This window comes from Charadrius vociferus, unplaced genomic scaffold (genome assembly GCF_000708025.1).
Source record: "Charadrius vociferus isolate BGI_N301 unplaced genomic scaffold, ASM70802v2 scaffold758, whole genome shotgun sequence".
NCBI lineage: Eukaryota > Metazoa > Chordata > Aves > Charadriiformes > Charadriidae > Charadrius > Charadrius vociferus.
The window spans coordinates 2900846-2919968 of NW_009649934.1; the positions used below are offsets into that span (position 1 = coordinate 2900846).

At 45.1% G+C, this 19123-nt stretch overlaps 1 protein-coding gene across 1 annotated transcript in view; it reads right to left on the reverse strand.

The window, feature by feature from the left end:
- Positions 1 to 14457, reverse strand: part of RBM6 (RNA binding motif protein 6) — a 54449-nt gene extending 39992 nt beyond the window's left edge. The window contains exons 1-4 of the mRNA XM_009891264.1: positions 14345 to 14457; positions 10957 to 12295; positions 10096 to 10185; positions 9038 to 9107 (exon numbers count right to left, since the gene is read on the reverse strand). Coding sequence (XP_009889566.1) covers positions 9038 to 9107; positions 10096 to 10185; positions 10957 to 12295; positions 14345 to 14388 — 1543 coding nt within the window. The 5' untranslated portion in view covers positions 14389 to 14457. The remainder of the gene's footprint in view (positions 1 to 9037; positions 9108 to 10095; positions 10186 to 10956; positions 12296 to 14344) is intronic.
- Positions 14458 to 19123: the final 4666 nt, after the last annotated feature.

The window sequence follows — 19123 nt, forward strand, 5'->3', positions numbered from 1 at the left end:
ACCTCACCCAAATTTTGGCCCTAGCACAGCCATAAAGCATGCATGTCCTCATCTCCTCCCATGTTTTAGGTCAACTGTGTAAAAGGACTTTTGTACATTATGTAACTACCTCTCAGCTGTGCGAGTCCACAGTATCACAGGCTGTATATGACGGGTGAAAGGAGAACACAAAGACAACACGCACATAGAATCCAGAGGACTTCTGTTTTCCCTGAAGTGCTTCTAAGTATACACAATCCTTTATGGATGTTCCCAAAGGACGCTCAGTTGTTTTCTGCACTGAAAATGGGCACGATCACTTAATACTTAGGAGTAAGGACACAGTTAGAACTCCAGAAAGCTGCTCTGCAAACATTTGAGTAAAGAATATTTTGCCTCTGAAACAGATGTGTTTTAGTTAAGTGAATTCTGACAACAAATAGCAGTTCCCCGCTAGCATGTCATGGTTTGGCTAAAAATCCTGAAAGCCTGACTTAAAATTACTATTCTTTAGCTTCAGAAAAAATGATCAAAGACTTGGGATTTAAAATAAGACATTTTCTATACTCACACAGTTTCTCCTGAACAACTTAAACACAGTAATGTGTTACTTCATGATAGTTCGTTATGTCAAAGACCTAAATAAAGGAAAACCATAACGTTGTTCTGATAGAGGCTGTAAGCAGTGTGAAGACATCCAAAAAAAAAAAAAAAAATCTCTGGAATTTTAGGAGGCCAAATGAAAAGACCACATATCTACAGCAGCCCCACCTAAGCCAAGCCAAAGATACTCTGGAAAGAAGGCATGACGGCAACATGACAAAGGCATCCGATTCCAGAGGTGATCCAGCTCCTTGATTCCAGGAATGAGCATGCAGTCAGTCCCACTGCCGCCCACCCATACAAGCTCAAGGCATTAGGTAACCTTAAGTGCATGGTGAACCATCACCTGCCTTCTCAAAAACAACTGCTACAAAACCCCAGTCTGCTCTGGTGCAATAGGAAGACATTCTCTCTCCTCTGGCCTGGAAGGTAAGATGATGGCCTCCTACTAAAATAACTCCATATAACAGGTTGTCAAAAGACACTATACTAAACTGAACAGCTGGGCCAGCTGTGAACCTCATGGAGGTCCCTGCATCTGCCTGGTGGGGCCAAGCAGCACGAGGGCAGAAGACAATGACAATGGAACCTCCACAGGCAAAGAGCTTCTCAACCATCCCACCAACACTTCACTTGTGGTTTTTTTCCTGTAGGATGAGACAGAACTACCACAGAAGAAAATAATTTGCAGTTTGAGGCGTTTGTAGGACTCAGAGAGACAGCACATTAAAGCAGAGCCATGGCCAGCCTGCTGCAGCAAGGACATCTTGCTGCCTGCTCTCTCCAGAGACAGCACAGCAGAGTGCCGCTGAAGAAATCCTCTACAGAGTTCCATTCATGTTAGAGAAGAAAATTCTATTGCTTCAAAGGCAACTACAGCATAAAGTAGGGAGCAAGAATGAAGGATATCCACATCCCTTGAAGGAATCTGCAATCTCACACGCTGACCTTTGCACAGCTTGGGTGGTGGAGACAGGATTTTGCACACTCTTCTCAGAGAATCTGCTCTTCCTTAGCTGATGGGAAAACCCACCTCATCTGTGGGAGATTTTGACAATACGCCCGTGACCCCACAAGTTTTTCTGTTTCCTCCAAGGAAAGATGCAGACGTAGTTCATCCATACTCAAGAGTGACTACCTCATCACAATAAAATACTGGAAAACACGGGGCTTTCTCTGTATCTCTATGCTATTACAGTGTAATATTATTAGCAGGCATAATACACTCGATGCTTCCAAGAAGCCAGGAGCTCCTGAACACACACAATAGTGGCTCTATCCGTGCTTACGCAGAGAGTCCTGCCATTGCAGCGAGGATGGGCAACAGCATATTGCCTTCTGTGGCGAGCAGAGAAAATAAAGCTGTCCGCACAGTCTGAAAACTTGGAGGGCACCCCCGCAGCACAGCAGGGAACGGCGGCACTCTATCCATGCTAACGCAAACTCAGAAGCCAAACCCGAGAACTCTCTCAATACCAGCTGGTGGATTCTGAGCATCCATAAATTTGTCAGATCTCTTTACTGCACAGATAAATTGGTCTTCAGAGCTACTAAAGCTGAAGAGCTGTACCAGAAAAGCTTGCTGCCAAATACTAAACAGGACAATCTGTAAGAAGCCCTATCCTCAATTCCTTTCAAAGGCTGAGCATTTACAAGCCACACCTGGCTGCTGGAAAAGGACCTGTCGCTTCGTACTGTCACTCTGTACAAGAGTACACTCTCACGCACTCATTCATAACAGCGCTGCACAAGAGAACGGCACCGAAACCACAGGATATAAAACACAGCTGTATCCTGAAAGGTAGAATGCTACAGTCCATCCTCCTCCCTCCCTCCATCCGAGAGGACAAGACCCAGAAAGGACCTGCCCTGAGATGCCCTCAAAGGGCACAGGCAGCCCCATAAACTACAGGAACTACAACGGGCAGAGCCCCAGATGGCTGACAACCCTGCTTGGCCCAGACGGGTGATACACCAGCACCGTGGGAGAAGGGAAAAATCCACAACACTGAGATCATACACACTGTATGCAGCTTTATTAAAGACAAAGTGTTACATTATATTTGTACAGAAATTTGGAATCCAAGGAAGGCTGAGCCACCACAAGACTCCATGAGAGGACTGGAAGCTGCATACATGGGAAGGTGTTGCAGACGGGAACTTGGTTTTCAAGTGCTGCTAATGTGAACCTGGTCTCCAGGATATATCATCTGTCATTTAGCAATCAATGCAATAACGTCGCCCACCGTGAAATCCCTCAAAGTTTTGTGCTGGAGATGCAAAAAGGGTTACAGAGAGGATTCTGCATGTCAAAAAGGCTGTGAGCATGTTTTCTGGATGAATGTTTGTTGCCTTTTCTGTTGAACAGGCCTTATAACCTTCAACCAAGGCTGATCACTATCACAAACACTGACTTAAAACAGATTTGTACTTCCAGTTTCCTAAGCCACCACATCACAGATGAGGAAAGAAGGGGAAGAACGCCTTTTTGCTTCCAAGAGACAATGCACTACTGCCCTGAAATCAAGTAAGACTAGCCAGAAGCCTACTGCCCACACAGCTGGGAAAACCGGCGAGGACTGGTATCGATGACCATGGACTAATGCCAACTAAGTGGGTTTTTTTTAGTCCTCGCCAGCCTATTCTGGCTACAAACAAGAATCAATTGCTTCACGCAGATCAGCACTGCAGCTATTTCCCCAGCTTCTGAAAGGCGAGCCTCTGCAGACTGAAGAACTCTGCTGATGAGTGGGTGATCTGGTTGTGCCTCAAGAGGAAACTCCACGTGTGCTACAGCATCTTGGGAGCTCGTGGATGATCGCTTCAGCTTTCAGCAAGTGCCCGAGACCTGCACGCCCTTAATCGTAGCCGATGCAGCAGACTGGGCCACACAGTCTTCACTGTGCAAAGCACTAAACACAGCAATGGGAAATTACGCTTCCTGCGGTGCCTTAGCACCAGCCTTGATGGTGAGTCAAGCTGTCTTCTGTATAATTAGCACAACAGGCAAGATGCACCTCTGCATCCCAGCATGTATTAGAGATATCTCACATCAACCTGTGTTCTTTGTACCAAACCAAAGAACGCAAATCCTTGTGGGATCTACTCCTAATCAAACTCCATAGCATTGGTGCCAAACCCTCTTGGGGAGGAAGCCACTAGCTGGCCACAAATCCACCCTTCAGAGGGGTGTGCCCAAGGGGACTGCATCACTCCTGAAAGGAAACAAAAGGTCGCAGTTTAGCACAGCTCTGCTGCTCCCCTCCAGAAACATCCCCTGCCATGCAGAGCTCAGCTCTCCAGCCCTACCTAAGCCTGGAAGGTGCAGCACAACAGCACCCGTGGCATGCAGGAGCTGGGGGCAAGCGCAGTATTTCACCAGCGTTTCCGGCCCCCAAGGGCATCACTAGCCCAAACCCCACCTACACCTGAGCGAGCCAAGACTCAGTTACATGTGGGCCAGAAAAAAGCACAGCCATGACTGCTGCAACAGGAGCTCTGCCTTAAGGGAGAGGAGATCTCACTGCCTTAAGGGAGAGGAGATCTCACTGCCTTAAGGGAGAGGAGATCTCACTGCCTTAAGGGAGAGGAGATCTCACTGCCTTAAGGGAGAGGAGATCTCACTGCCCTGGGAGGCACTCCGGTCGTAGAAAATGAAGGGCTTATCCCTAATACGGAGAGGTGCACCACTCAAAAATCCCTACCAGTTTTTCCATCACAAAGTGTAAACTTCCGGACCTTAGATGGAGTTTTAGCAAAACACAACAATAAAAATACAATTTTAAATTTCAGCAGTTTCCTGAAATATTCCTGAAACCAATGGTTCACTGTTCTGATACACAGGATAGACTGCACTTGGAGGGAAAAAAAAAAACACCTTTTAAGGGTTTATCTAAGGGGCTTATTAATATTTAACAGGGCACCACCGTGTCAGAGCTTAGTGAGAACAAGCAAGATAATCCAGTTTCTTCTAAGACTTGGCCAGGGCAGTTTAAGTTTAACAAAGGGAGGGATAAGAGGAGGGGCAGTTCCAAGCACCATATAAGGCTCAGGTCTGGAGAAATGAAACTAGAAAGAAACGCTAGTGCAAGAAGGTGACTAAGCAAGCAATAAAGTACATTTGGTGTCAATTGTACTTGCCAAAACAAAAAGCTTTTCAAAACTGAGCAGGCAGCTGCCATTAAGTCACTGCTAGGCTAGTCACATTTTTAGGTTACACTACATTTCCTGCATGTACCTCCACCACAGGAGGATGCCTGCCCTTTAGCGTCAGCCACCTGTATCCACGCGGACATGCCCCTGGCCCCAAGCACTACTGCTGTTCAGAGAGCTCCTCCCTGCTCCAGTCATCCCACCTCCATGGGTGCTTTGCTCCCCAGGGGTGCAGCACTGCATTCCCTCCCCACCCAGGGTTCAAAAGTGAGTATTCAGAAGGGTCAAAAGAGGGTTAACAAACCCAGATTTCCCAATTTCTGAAGCGCTGCACTAATTTAGAGGGTACATAAAAGGGCTGGGGTAGACCTCATTGCTCCTTCTGCAATCCAGCTCACCTGTTCCCTCCAGGTCTGCTTCACAGAGCTCCTTTCTGTGCATGCTGCTCTCCATCTTGCTCAGTGTGTCCATTCCCCAGCAGGCTCTCGAGCTCAGCAAAAACTCCTCTTGGTTCCCCAGCTGGGCTTGTAGAGTAAGCTAGAATAACCTCGTGGGCTGCCAGCAATTTCTCAGGCTCGCTTTCCCTGAACAGCTTTTCCCAGCTGCTGGTACTAACCCTAACATGAATCCTGGCTGGAAACCACACATTCCAAACTTGTCCGACCGTAGACTCTATCCAGGAGAATAACGTGAACAGAAGGCTCAGTACGCTTCATGTTTTCACTTATTACTTGGACATCATTGCAGCATCTTTTAAGAGTGAAAAACTCATCACAAGCAGCACTTTAAGATAAAGATAGCTCCGTGTGCTCTCTTCTCCGAGGCAAACATGTGCTCAGCCAAAGAGTTCTGTGCACATCAGATACTCAAGATGATATCTCAGACTTTGCTTATATTTGACATTAGTCAGGAAAGTAGAAACAAAGCTTGATGAGAATCAGGCAGGAGAGAAGTTTAAAGTACGACCAAAATCAAAACCAGGACAAGGTGTGTTCATGTTAGATTCCTCGAAGGTCAAAAAGTATTGGGTTCAAGTTCCTGGCCATCAGCACCAACACAAGCGCACGGATAGTAAGAGGAGAAGGACAGACACCATGCCACAAGTAGCCTGGTGCTGTTAGAGGCTGCACTAACAGCTCCGCAGAGGGAGCCCCACACCGTGAAGCCGCACAGAAGCCTTGAACCCAGTGAGCAAAGATGCGTACCTTCAGATGGGACAAGGGGAGCCCACGAGTCATTACCGACAACCCCTTCTCAGAGAGACACTGACAAGTCATCACCGCTAATATCTACCAAAGCAACAGCACACCCGCAGCGCTGCCTCCGCACGAGATACCAGGAGATACTGCAGACTAAAGCAGTCGATGATCTTTGAGAAGATTCCACTATCACCTCAGGGTTTATTCTTTGTAATGATTAATCGAACAGACATGACCAAACACACTTGAAAAGGCAAGCTGAAAGATAAGCCAACAATCTAATACAGTTATTTCTGCCAAGGCTTACACATTATGTTGGAAGAAGCCCTCTTCCCCCGACATACGGATTTGATAGTTTCAGTCTGAACGTACAGGCATCAATTCAAAAATGTAACAGATGGAAATTACAAGTTAATGTTGTGTAAGGTAATACTATAAAGTCTGACTTTGATATTTCATCATTGTCTGTAAATATCTGCCTTTTTGATTTAAATAGAATTACTGTGGCACTTCTTAAGGTCTCTCCTTTCACTACCTTATTTAAAATCTAGCCACCATTTCAGTCTGTGGGCTTTAGAGACAAAACAATCTAAAGAATGAACAGCTTGAATGCATACTAAAATCACACCAGGTATATTAAGAACAGCGTTCCATGCTCAGCAAAACCTTTGGTGAAAATACGCTTGCCTTAGCACATACACAGTATGTAAAAAGAAATGGCTTTATAAAGAAGTTCAGCTGTTTTTTTCCAAGAAAAATCAACCGTATATTTTCCCCCAAAACAGAGTCTTGTGAAAGATCAGACAGTGGAGTGGAATCATCACGTTGAAGCTGCTGAGATAAGCTTTATGATAAGCATTATCTTTTTGAGAAACTGATTCGAACCTCACTTATTTCGAGTTAATTGTGCGTTATTTGTTACGGTTGTTATTGTTCTCCAACAGCTGCAGGCATTCTTCTCTCAAATACACTCAACATGCATACTCATGATTAATGTTATTTTTAACATTTCTGGACAGCACTCAAAAATATACAACCCACTCAGACAGGCTTAGCACGCGCTCTTCTGAGCCAGGCTGTCGGCGTCCCATTGAACCGATACAGCAACGCAGCCAGCAGGCCCAGGTGTATCCAAAAGAAATTAGTAATCCAGCAAGTTTGCTTTTAATTCTTACGAATATTTACATCCATGCCCCCTTCTAAAAGCCTTCTTTAGCCCATGACTGGCCTCTAGTTTCAAACAGGCTTGAGCTTTTCAGAAGTTAATACGAATTTGATTTCACACACTTCTCTACAGGATGACCTAATGTGAAAAGCTGGATGAAATTTACTACAGCTTCTAGTTACCCAATTTCAAGAAGCTGTTTTCACAATTCAGGAAGCTTTTACTGTCCTAGACGTACCCATCTTGCATAACAAGGATGAGAAAGCTGCTTAAATTAGCAGCTACATTTGCAGCCTCAGGACATAATGCAAAACAAAGTCTTTGGAGTAGCCACCTAACCTAAAATAATGCTACACTGCTTAAATTCCTGATGTTGACCGGACAGGGTTAAACAACAGCTTTAAACAGCTCGTAAAATAGGAGCTAATTTTAGCTTCATTATTGCCCTCCCCACAGTTGCAAGAAAAACTTAAAAAAACCCACCCAACTTTGCAGCTGAGGAGACTGACTGAAATAGAATGCAGCTTTTAGAGACACGGCAGAAAACATGCGACCACCCACAGATGAGTATCTGCACGTAACTTCAGACACCGTGTCTCATCCTGAATAGCCTTTGAAACAGGGAATGGGAAGGAGGAGACAACAGTTCTCTAATGAGGGCAACAAGTCCTAATAATGTACACGAGAAGAGACTTATGAAGAGGTTCCCGGTTCAAGTTGATTTATTACTGAAAAGGGGATGTGTTTCAGGAAAAAAAAAAAAAAAAAAAAAGCGGAGAGATCGCATCAGCACAGGCAAAAAATGAGTATGTTGCAATTATTGGGTTGCAGTCAGTGTCGTGCGGGTGACGACAGCCATGCTGTACTATGCTTAGAAAAGAGGAAAGGAAGCAAGAAAGATTGACCGTGGCCTTTAAGCCCTGCTTGTTGGGCCAGACCAGATTATGTGACACAGGGATGTTCTTGAGTTCAAGGGTTCACGAGAAGGTTGTGAAATCTCCTTTGACAGCCTCCAGAAACAAAAATATACTTGAGAAATACCCAACTGCCCCAGTTTCTCTCCCCAGCTACTAAACACATAGGAAGCCTTTATATAATGTATTGACACCAAGAATTCCAGCTGTTCCACATGCAACCCAGACTGGTAATAAGAAAAAAGCACTGCTGAAGGTAGAAGCCTCTGCTTTCCTAGGTTTAAAAATAAAATAAAGTAAAAAAAATTACCGATTTCCAGGTATTTCCTACTAGTATTATCCAAACCAATCCCCAGGACTCACCCTGCATTTCCTACCATCGCACATCTTTGTTCCAGTACAACTCTCTCACAAAGCAGCCTGGTAAAATATTTCTTTCTTCAGAATCCTATACATACTGATCAGAAGTACAGCAAAACTTCATTCTTTGAATGAGGAAGCGCATCCAGACCCAATATTTGGATATTTGTTTATAAAACTTACTTTTTATTTTTTTAACCTGTCTTCATATCTAAGCAGGGTAACAGTTTCATGTTACTGAAGGAGAAACATTAGGATGTTTCATGAGGGCACGTTCCACAGTAGGAGCATCTCAGAAAGAATATGTAGAACAATCCAAAAGGATTTAATAATAATTAAAGAAAATCAATTGGGAATTAACCTGCTGTCCCATGTCACTATTGGCTTTACTCTTGATGGCTATTAGAACAGCCTTACTGTTTTTCCTACTGCTCTTATGTCTATCCAGAGGCACTAGGACACATGATATACCTCTGAAGCAGCAATGAGCACAGCCATCAGTTTTGAAGACAAGAGGACAAACTACGAAACTCAAAGGCATTTTCATTTGAAAATACCTGCAATTACAGCACCAAAGATTTTAACCAAACTGCCTAAGTTAGTATCAGTGTGAAAAACACCCTTTTGTAAACTTGAAACCAGAAGCACTGGAAAAGCGTTCTCACCTGAACTGTAATCTTTCAGTCGCAAGTCCTTCACAGGTGTCCCATCAGGCCCTCGGAAAGCGTTGAGAATCTACAGGAAAACCAAAACCCACTTCAGTCTCCCAAATAACACCTCAAAGTGAAGCACTTGCTAATGTACTTTTCCTCACGACCTCTTTTCTTTATAGGTTAGCTCTGTCACAAACCAATATGTTTTCCCCATTAAGTTCCTGTAGTACCCAAGAACTGTTTATTGAGTTTTGGGAAGTATTTTGGGCTTTTGTTTAAATAAGCGAGCACCATTTACACCAGAATTCAACTACACAAAGGTTTGTCATGCTGGTTTCAGCTAGACAGTTACTGCCTTTAAGAAAACCAAGGGGCATGGGGCGACTGTCCTGAGTCTTATCATCCTCTGATGGACAGTTTCTGCCATGAGTTCTCCAGCATGGAGCCTCAGCAGCTCTGATCATCACAGCCAACCCTAGCAAAAGCTGTTGCATGTAGGCGTTCTCATGTCTGCAACTGCCACCAAAAAAAAAAAAAAGAAAAAAATCCTAATTCAAAGTGTAAGCTTTTGGAAAGGCAGCTTCTTTCACCTTGTAGCCTAGATATTTTTTTTTTTTTTTAAACTAAAATCAGCAGTAGCAGCAGAGATCTTTTCCATCTTTATAAGATCCCATTTAAGCAATTTCAAGTAACTAAGAACGAACAAGTGCACTTAGACACTACACCTCTTCTGAGTCCAAAATATAATAATAAAGTAATAACACTATTTGGTATACGTAAAGCAATGCTGGTGGTAAGGCATGTTAAAAAGAGTTGGGAGTCAAGGCTTTTAGAGACCCACACCCCACAAGTGACTGCAGAAAAACTCATCACTTCCAGACTCCCCAAAACCCAGAATAATCAGAAAAAAAAGTAACATTGCACTGACTTCTAAATCTGGATTTTCCCTGGGGAAAAGGACAGACCATCTGAACTATATTGTCCGAGCTTAAAAGTGGTACATTTAGAAACACTTGATAGACATTTTGAAAATTTTGCGATGAATTTTGCATCAAAAACATCCCACTTACATCATCCTTTGTGGCGGTTTCAGGCACTCCTCCTAGCCGAATGAGCTTGCTCGGCTTCACATATTTAGGACAGGTCCGGTAATCTTGGTCCTTGAGTTCATACAATCAAGATGGTTTTTACAAATGAGAGATGCTAGCTCACAAAATACACAAACAGTCACAAAATAAAGCAGGGGATAATTCAAAGGCGAAGGCCCATAAGCAGACTGGCTCAAATCTTTAACCACAGAAGTGTTTAAGATTCAGGGAGCTCTGCAGGACGAGCATTACTAGCTTCATATGCTCATTGAGCTGTACAATGAGATGGAGGTCCAGGAAAAGAAAGCAGGCAAATCACCTCTCTCTGCTTTCCCTCAGTGGGAGATTCAAATTCAATAGTAGTTATTAACTCAGTAGTTACCATTAACTTCAGATTTCAAAGTTAACTTGGAAGGGAGACAAAGCATGCGTGAGACCAGCTGCACTGTTCTACACAGGTCCACCTAAGGCAGTAGCTTCTCTCTGGTAGTGCTCATAAGCGATGTCCAGGAGAAAATAAGAAAATAAGTTCTACTACTTCTCCCACAACACCCTCCCTCTGTCTGGTCATTTTCTGCTTAGAGACTTTCTGAACCAAATCTGATTCTATGTATTTAGCAATTTTCACTTTCTAAATTGCATTTCTCTTGAGGAGAAAGTATTTCTGAGATAGAAAGTGTGCCCATTAAAACAACCTGAAGCATGAGGATGATCTCAGAGAAGGACAATGGATTAGGATAGAACTGAAGCGATGGGATATGAATGGAAGACTCCTTCTCAGCTCCTTCCATTTTTTGGCCAACACGCATCTTAACAGAAACATCAATTGACAAAACCACCTACCTGAAGGCTCTTATAGGGCCTAGAATCTTTGCTGGGTTTTCCTTCTGAAAAGGACTTGCCATGTTCATAATCAAACATCTGATGTCCAGGCAGCCGGTGATCCACATCCCGATACTCAATGTTTCGGTAGTCAGTATCTTGCCTTCCAAGGAAATCCAGGCCGCCTTCACCCTTTAACCCAAGATCAGAATCGGATCTTTGCTGCTCACCCCCCGAAAGCTGCTGCTGTTGCTGCTCGTTAGCAAAGGTCTGAGGTTGCTCCTCTTGGTCCTGAAGAGTAGGAAGAGGTCCACGGCTATTTTGGAAATTGTGTGAAGTGTCGTCTTCAAGACCCAATCCGAGGGATTCCTCTTCTCTGGCTGGTGCTTCTGAATGTTGAAATTCTCCTTTTTGGCTACCAAAGGGAGTTCTATCTAGACCAAGTGCAGACTCCTCTCTCTTGCTGGTGCTTAAACCAGAGCCCTCTCTTTCTGCTAAAGGTACAGTAGATTGGTTGCGCCTAAAATCTACAAGGCTTTGATCCACAGGAGGCATCTCCCTATCTGAAAAGTCCATAGGAGGAGCCACATCTCTGCTCCTAAAATCCTGATCAGACCGGGACCTATGCCTATTTCTGAAGTCTGACGATGGTGCATTTCTGTTTCTGAAGTCCAAATCAGAGGTGCCCACACCCCTGAAGTCCAAATCAGGTACATCCCTATTTCTAAAGTCTGAATAGGAATGCTCTCTGCCCCTGTAGTCTAACTCAGACACATCTCTTGCCCTAAAGTCCGAATGAGATCCATCTCGACCTCTGAAGTCTAGATCAAAAGACCCCCTTCCCCTGAAGTCTGATGGAGGTTCATCTCTGCCCCTATAATCCATATTATGTGCCTCCCTATCCCTGTAGTTCATACGGAACGTTTCCCTGTTCCTGTAGTCCACTGGAGGAACGTCCCCACCCCTGAAGTCCATAGGTGGCCCTTCTCTCTCCCGGAAGTCTCCAGAATACATATCCCTGCCCCTATACTCAGAAGAAGGTGGCTCCCTACCTCTGAAATCCATCTGAGACTCATCTCTGCCCTGGAAGTCAGATGGCGGGAAATCTCTGCCCCTGAAATCATGGTGCCCCTCCCCACCTCTGAAGTCACTACGTGGTCCATCTCTAGCTCCAAAGCTGAAAGAAGGTTCCTCTCTGTTGGCAAACTGAGGATTGAGGAGGCCTGTGAGTGCCTGGATATCAAAAGGAAGTGATTCTCTGCCAGAGAAGTTGCCAGAGTGTCTTTCTTGAGCAAGACTATCAAGGGAAGGAGGATATTCCCTGTTCCACCCGGGAGCAAACCTTTCTTCTTGGCTCCCACTGTAGAAATAAAGACAGTATTATTCATAACGTGCTTAGAGTCTGAAATCTACACAGCAGCACATTCTTCTCTAAACTTTTATAGTTGTGTAACAGTCTAAGATCCGCAGAAGATATTGAAGTTTGGCAGTTTAAGATGAGGCAGCATACGACAGATGTGAGAAAGTAAACTTGGGTGCTCCCATTTCAGCACAATTTCCAGAAGCACTCAACAGGGAATACCTGCAATATTAATGGGTTAATGATGGCAGCAATCCACATAGTCCTGCACTGCACACAGCTCTGCAGCTGTTCAAGGTTCCACCAGCTGGTGTGTTCGTTCATTAGCATCACCAGCACACACCTGTGAGGAACCACCCGAGCTTAAGCTCTCCGGGCAGTATTAGAAAGAGCTAACTTAACACATAAGGCAGAGGTCACCAAACATGCTCTATTAACACAGTACAGAGACTCAGTTATGCTTCCTTGTGTTGGAGTCTAAACTGGAAAAATGCCGGAAGCTACCAGTTCAGCCTTTGAGGATGCCTCACAGGAATATGCCAACCATCGACATTCAAGATGATCCTGTGCGCGTGCCTCTGGACTGTCTGTCTTACACCAAGTTTACAACACCAGAGCGATGAGCTCTCCTGACAGCTGCATAAAACCACTCAGGAAGAGGTTTCCTCTTAAGACAGATTTTCAAAACCCAGTGAGGTTTGTTGGTTGGCTTTTTTTTTTTTTTTTTGAGATGGAGCTATCTGATTTTTTTTTATCTAAGCAATGCTCCAATACATTTAAAATAACAGAATAATAAAATATCAACACATTTTAAAATAACATCAAATGCTACCCAAATCAGTGGACATTTCCTTAGCAACTACAGCAAGTCATGTTCTTGGAGTTTCACTATAGAATCACTCACCAACATAATGCAAGGTGACATTTGCACAGTTAATCAAACCACATACAGATTTCCCAGTGACACCCCCCTGTCCCACCACCATATAGAACAGTAACTGAAACTTGGTTCAAGGTTAGAATTCCCCACCCAATACAGTCAAGAACGATGCCAATAAAATACACTTAAAAATCAGCAGAAGAGCACTACTGATATCATCACAAAACACAACCACACTCCTATCAGTACCGTTAAGACATGTTCTGGAGGATACTGGTTTTCATAGCTCAAATGTCATCAGCTTTTCCAACACATTACAGTTGGACAATTATTTGAAGTATTCTTATTGCAGAAACCTAAGGTATGCCATGAGGAAGTACTTTTGTTACACTTATATTCAAGTAACTGAGGTGCACACATGAGCAAAGAACAAAAAAATTATGCACAACAGAGGAAAACACCAGCTCCTGGTGCCTTGATTTATTTCTTTTTTTTAATACCCAGAGCCCTCTTGGAAACACAGGGCCTAGTAACAACCAGAGGAATAAAAACTAGGAAAAATACACTGCTGTGCAGGTCCAGCTGCATACAAATCTTTAAAACAGCTCCAGTGACATTCAAAAATGTCTTATGAAGGAGCGTGGCCAAGAACAAGGGGATATATGGTCGACTCAACCTCATGGATAGAATTAAACTCTCAAAGTTTTCATAAAATCCTGTGTGCAATGAAAGTGCCAGTATTTCTGAAGTGAAGGCGAGCACCGTGGCTGAAGAGAATCAACACCACACTATGAGGCGCTTCTCTTCTAGGTCTTAACAGCACATAGCACCAAAATCCATATGGCTTATCATCACCTCAGCTTACAACAGCTAAATAGCCAAGTATCACTAGAAAAGGTGGCTTGGAGAAGGAATAGAAATACTAAAAGCAGCTGTTAGGAAAAAAAAAAAAAAGCAATGAACAAACTTTACAGAAATGCAGAAAGTTACACTGGCACTTAACTGGCCTATTCTTTGACAATCATACCTAGCTCCACAAGGACCTCAGAACTTTTACCAAAATAGTCTGCTTATGGGAGGATGTGCAGAAATATTGACAAACACGAAGTACCTGTGGCTTACTGTATTTAAGAATGTTGCTGAAACAACCTATACATTCAAACGCTTACCGAAAAGACCCCATTCTGTTGCCTTGTCGATGGTCTCCCCACATTTTGATCTTGTCTGGTAGGTTTCCAGAAATGGTTAATTCACTCTAAGAACACCAAGACAGCACAACCTGTTGAACAAATAACATGAAAATAAGCCACAAGGGGAAGAACACTCGTCGGGTAAGAAAAACACTGCTGGTTAGAAGGGGCGTGTGGAACATCTGATCAGGATCCACAAGTATACAAGACCACACTGAGGCAGCATGAATGAATTCAATTGTTGCGTTACTCCGTGTACAAATTTGCAAGCGTCAAATGACTTCTGAAATGAAACTGTCAATACGGGTGGGCAAACAATTTGATATCTGCTTTGATTAACATAAAGCTTTCCAACATACTGTGCTGTCTGACACTATTCACGGTGCAGCTAGAAATGTGAGAACACCACAATCTATAAACAACAAGGACCGTTGCTGAACAACAGTTTGCAATTAATGTTTAATCCAAACTATTTTTGCCAAAAGCTCTTTGCTGTTCAAGGAAACGATCACTATTATCGGTCTACTATGGTTACTCTGCCCTCAAAAGTCTGTAGATAACAGAGTAGGCTTTGCCAATAAATCATTACAGGCACTGTTCTCCAACGCTGCCCTCATCAAGCTGAGCGCTGCAAATAACACTTGCCTCAACAGAGATCTAAAATTTCATCCGCTTCCTCCCACCAGTGGGGAAGGTGAGGATTTCCTGGTGACTGCCAAAGTTGAGACTTGAAATGGGAAGTACTTCCGTCTTACACAAAAAAAAACCCAAAAACAAACCAAACCCCAAAAAAACCCCAACCAAACCAAACCAAACCCAACCCAGAGTTTGCTGCAGAGCATATTGCAAAATGAGGTGGCTAGCAACATGATGGTCTCAAACCTGCCCTGGCTAATCCAGGTGCGGTGGTCCAGGAAGGCTGCCGTGCCACCAGACCAAGGTTAGGAGACCTGGGGCTCACACGCTGCTACAAAGCAGCTCAAAAGCAGGATTAAACTAACTGCAGTGGTTAGGTGGAACAGCAGATAGTACAGACAGTCACCGCCAGGCCTGGCTAGAGCAGCTAAACTCGAAGAAAAGCACACAAGATCCTGTTTCTTCTCACTTCCAAAGGTCAGGGCTGCCATAGGGGTGGCAGGTCGAAAGAGCAGGTTATAACAGGCATTACATCAGGAAGCGATTCCAGATGCCGCTCCTGGCAGCCACCGGTGGCAAGGAGGTAAAGGGAGCTGCCCTACCAAGAGGGAGGACCCGCTCCTGCCAGGGTCCATCACCAGCCAGCGAACGCTCACGTGGGAGCCGGGGACGGCAGGGCCAGGCAGGCCTCAGTATGCAGGGGTGGGATGGCTGATGAAGGCAACCAGTACAACCACTGCTGATCCAGCCACCATAGTGCCGTTTCTAAAGGAACAGGTTCATTCAGTTGGCCACTCAAGCCCGAGAGCGCTGGTCTGCTTGCATTTTACACAGCTCTCGAGGCAGCACGTACCTCCACAGTCCCAAGGATTTCCTCCAAAAGCACTATCTTTTTTTTTTTTTCTTTCTTTCTTTCTCAGAGGTGAATCTAAGAGAACTGACACTGCACCCTCCACAGAGAGGACAGGCAAACCGAGATGGTTACGCCAGTTATCGTTACGGGTGGCCGTCATCAGCCAGTCCTTTTATCTATGATCTTTTGCAGCCCGCAGACATCTGCGGACCTGGTGTTTCTTGTTCTTCCCTTTTGGATTTCCTTCCCCACTCCAGTTCTCATTAAGTCAACAAACTTACCGATGCTTTAAAAAGAAAACCCTTTGCCAGCTGGGAAATATTTGGACATAATATTCAAATTATCAGACAGGGGAAAAAAATACCATCAGACTGATATCAGGCCTGGCATAGATCAGCTGAGCCATGCAGCAACATCCATGAGCATGAGGTCATGGTTCAATAACACAGGCAGCAACACTGGCTCCGACAGTCCCCTATTCAGCCTGATACGATTTGTTCCCTTCGCTCCGCTCTGCCTCTGGCAACCCGCGATATGTTAGTTGTGCCAGCTTGTGCTTTTCTGGGTCTGCACCACGGATGTCCCTCCAAAAAGAGTTATCGTTAACCCAGATCATTTCAGCAATACGGTTTACTACACAGCCCCACAAAACAAGGTGACAGCAAACTGCAGGACAGGGACAGAAGCTTTTTGGACTGTGTTGCACCAGCACCAAGATCTCACCCTGCTACAACTGCTCCAAAAGATGCGTGCTGTGATGAGACGCCATCAGTATTCACCTTTATGCCGCAGGCAGGTAACTGCCAGCTCAGCTCCCACCTCCCTGCTGGCAGGCAGATGCCGGGGGATGGGTCAGTGTGAGTAAGGCTGTTTGCCAAAGACACACCAACAGAGCCCGGGGCTGGGGCCAGGTCCGGCAGCAAAGCACGGCAAAAATCCACCCTCAAGTGCTAGGAATTGCGCGTCAATTAGTTTTGCCACAGTTCAGTCACAACCACGCATCTGAAGGAGATGGCAACAAAGGACATTTCAGAGTGACACAGTAACTCTGCAGCCGCAGAATACACAACACAGTCCCGCAGAATACACAACACAGTCCAGTTATTCACAGAGCCTGGATTGCAAGTTCTTTTAAGACATTAATTAGCTGTTACAATTACACTGAATATTCAGGAAGGCCGATATGCATCCTTAAAGTATGGCATTTTATTTCCCTTCTCCTCTCCCAGCTGGCTCTATTTCCTGGTGGCAAAGCCTCAGCTCCAGTGAAGATACAGAAGGTGAGTCTCAAAGGAGGGGAAGCTCTTCTGTGGTCTTAATTCCTCCAATGACTGGTGGTCCCCCAGCCCTCCCAGCAGACAGGACAGGCTGATGGAGCTCCGGATGCTCCCTGGCAATTACACCCAAGGAATTCCTCAGTACCATGCCTCTGCCCTCCCGCCCGCACCCCCAAACAGCCCAGCGCCTGGCACTGCCGCTCAGGGGACACACTCCCGATTCTGCTTTCCAAAATGCACGTGCCAAGCCTGGCGGCAGACTCTTTTGGATCTCTTATTTCAATTTACATCGTGCAATGGTGAAATAATGGCATTGTACATCAGAAGCATGCAACTGAGCCAGGCTAAGAAGCCATCCTTCTTAAGGAATAATTAAAGATTTCTGGCAAGGGGCAGAGTGAGGAGTGCCAGCACAGTCCTCGAGCATCTCCTCAATGACTTAGACCCAACTTTGCACCTTGTTTTCCAACAGGGGAGGGAAAAAAAGAAATTGGTGATGGATTAGGTGACGTTTCAAAGGGATGCTATTTTCAGAAAAATACTCCGATACTCACAACTTCTCTCCAAACACATTTTGTCAAGGCTGCCAGCCTTGGTATTTATAGACCATGAGGAAATCAAACATACAACTACACACAAGACTACGATCGAAGAACAGAGGAAGTAATTTGCTGTGGAACAACTTTCTGCACCCAGTAAAGTTTTTCTAAGGCTAAAAAGAAAGGAAAACGCCTCTGTGAAATTAAAATATTACAAGAGGTACAAAAGAAAATGTTTCCCCAAGCTACAGAAGCTGCAAGTAGCCAAGAAAGCCTTTTATTTCCAATGTTAAAGATGAAGATGTCTAATCCAGAAGTGAAGAAATATCAAAACAATGTCACTGAAGTTTGAAAGCAAAGCAAGAGAGAACCATTTCGGCTCTTACGGGTCTCAGGCTGCAGGTTTTCACTTAAAAAAAGGGATGTGAGTGCTTTTCAGCTGTATGATGCTTTTATAAACATGTATGAGAAACAATGAGGAGAATTTCTAACATACCCTCATTACTATCCTGGCCTTGCCTGTCTCAAAGGACTTCACGAGTGTGTTCCCAACTAGGGAGTGCTGGGAGAGACTTTCACACCACCAACGCCCTGCTGGGATAGGAAAATGGATTCCACCTCCAGCAGCATTTCCAAAATTAATACCACATACCAGCGACAACACCAAACTCTTGTGGTACCGACTGTTTTAAAAAACAAAACATGAGAACCACCGTTATTACTCCTAGCAGCTCATGACCACTGCATTACCCGGCCTTCACCAGCCTCCAGCACACTCCAGGCCACATCCTGCCTCCACCTAAGCCTTTATTTACAGCCCAAAATCCCATTCAGCCCATCGCTGGGGATTACTATCAACTAACACACTCCCAGCGACAGCTCTGGTCACCTTTCTCTGCAGCCCAGCATGAATCCAACCCATTTTTTGTCCAGCCCTTTTAAAAACAAAAGCATTCTGAGACACTTTCCACAGAAACACATACAACATGCTGTGAAAGAAGCCTTAATTTTGACTACAGCTCGGCCACGTAGCCGGAACCTTCCTCACAGCCCCTAGCCTCGGACAATCCCATCAGGGGTGACCCCCAAAATGCACACACACACTCATCCTGACGGGCCCCACAGGAGGAACCCCCGTCTGCTCTATCCCAGGCGGCCCCTAGGAAGGACACACCCCCACCCCGGTACTCTCCGCTGTCCCGGACAGCCCCACGGGAAGACCCCTCCCCATCCCGGGGGACCCTCAGGAGACCCCCGCCCCGCTCCTCTCTCACGACAGGAAGTGAACCCCCCCCTTTTATCCCAGGGGACACCCCAGAAACACCCTCTCCCCGTTTCCCTGTCCCAGGCGACCGTACAGGAGACCCTGCCCCATCCCTGTAGGCCGGAAGCCACCCCTGCTCCGTTCCTGTACTCCGTGAGACCTACGGGAGCCGCCCCCGCGGCCCCACGC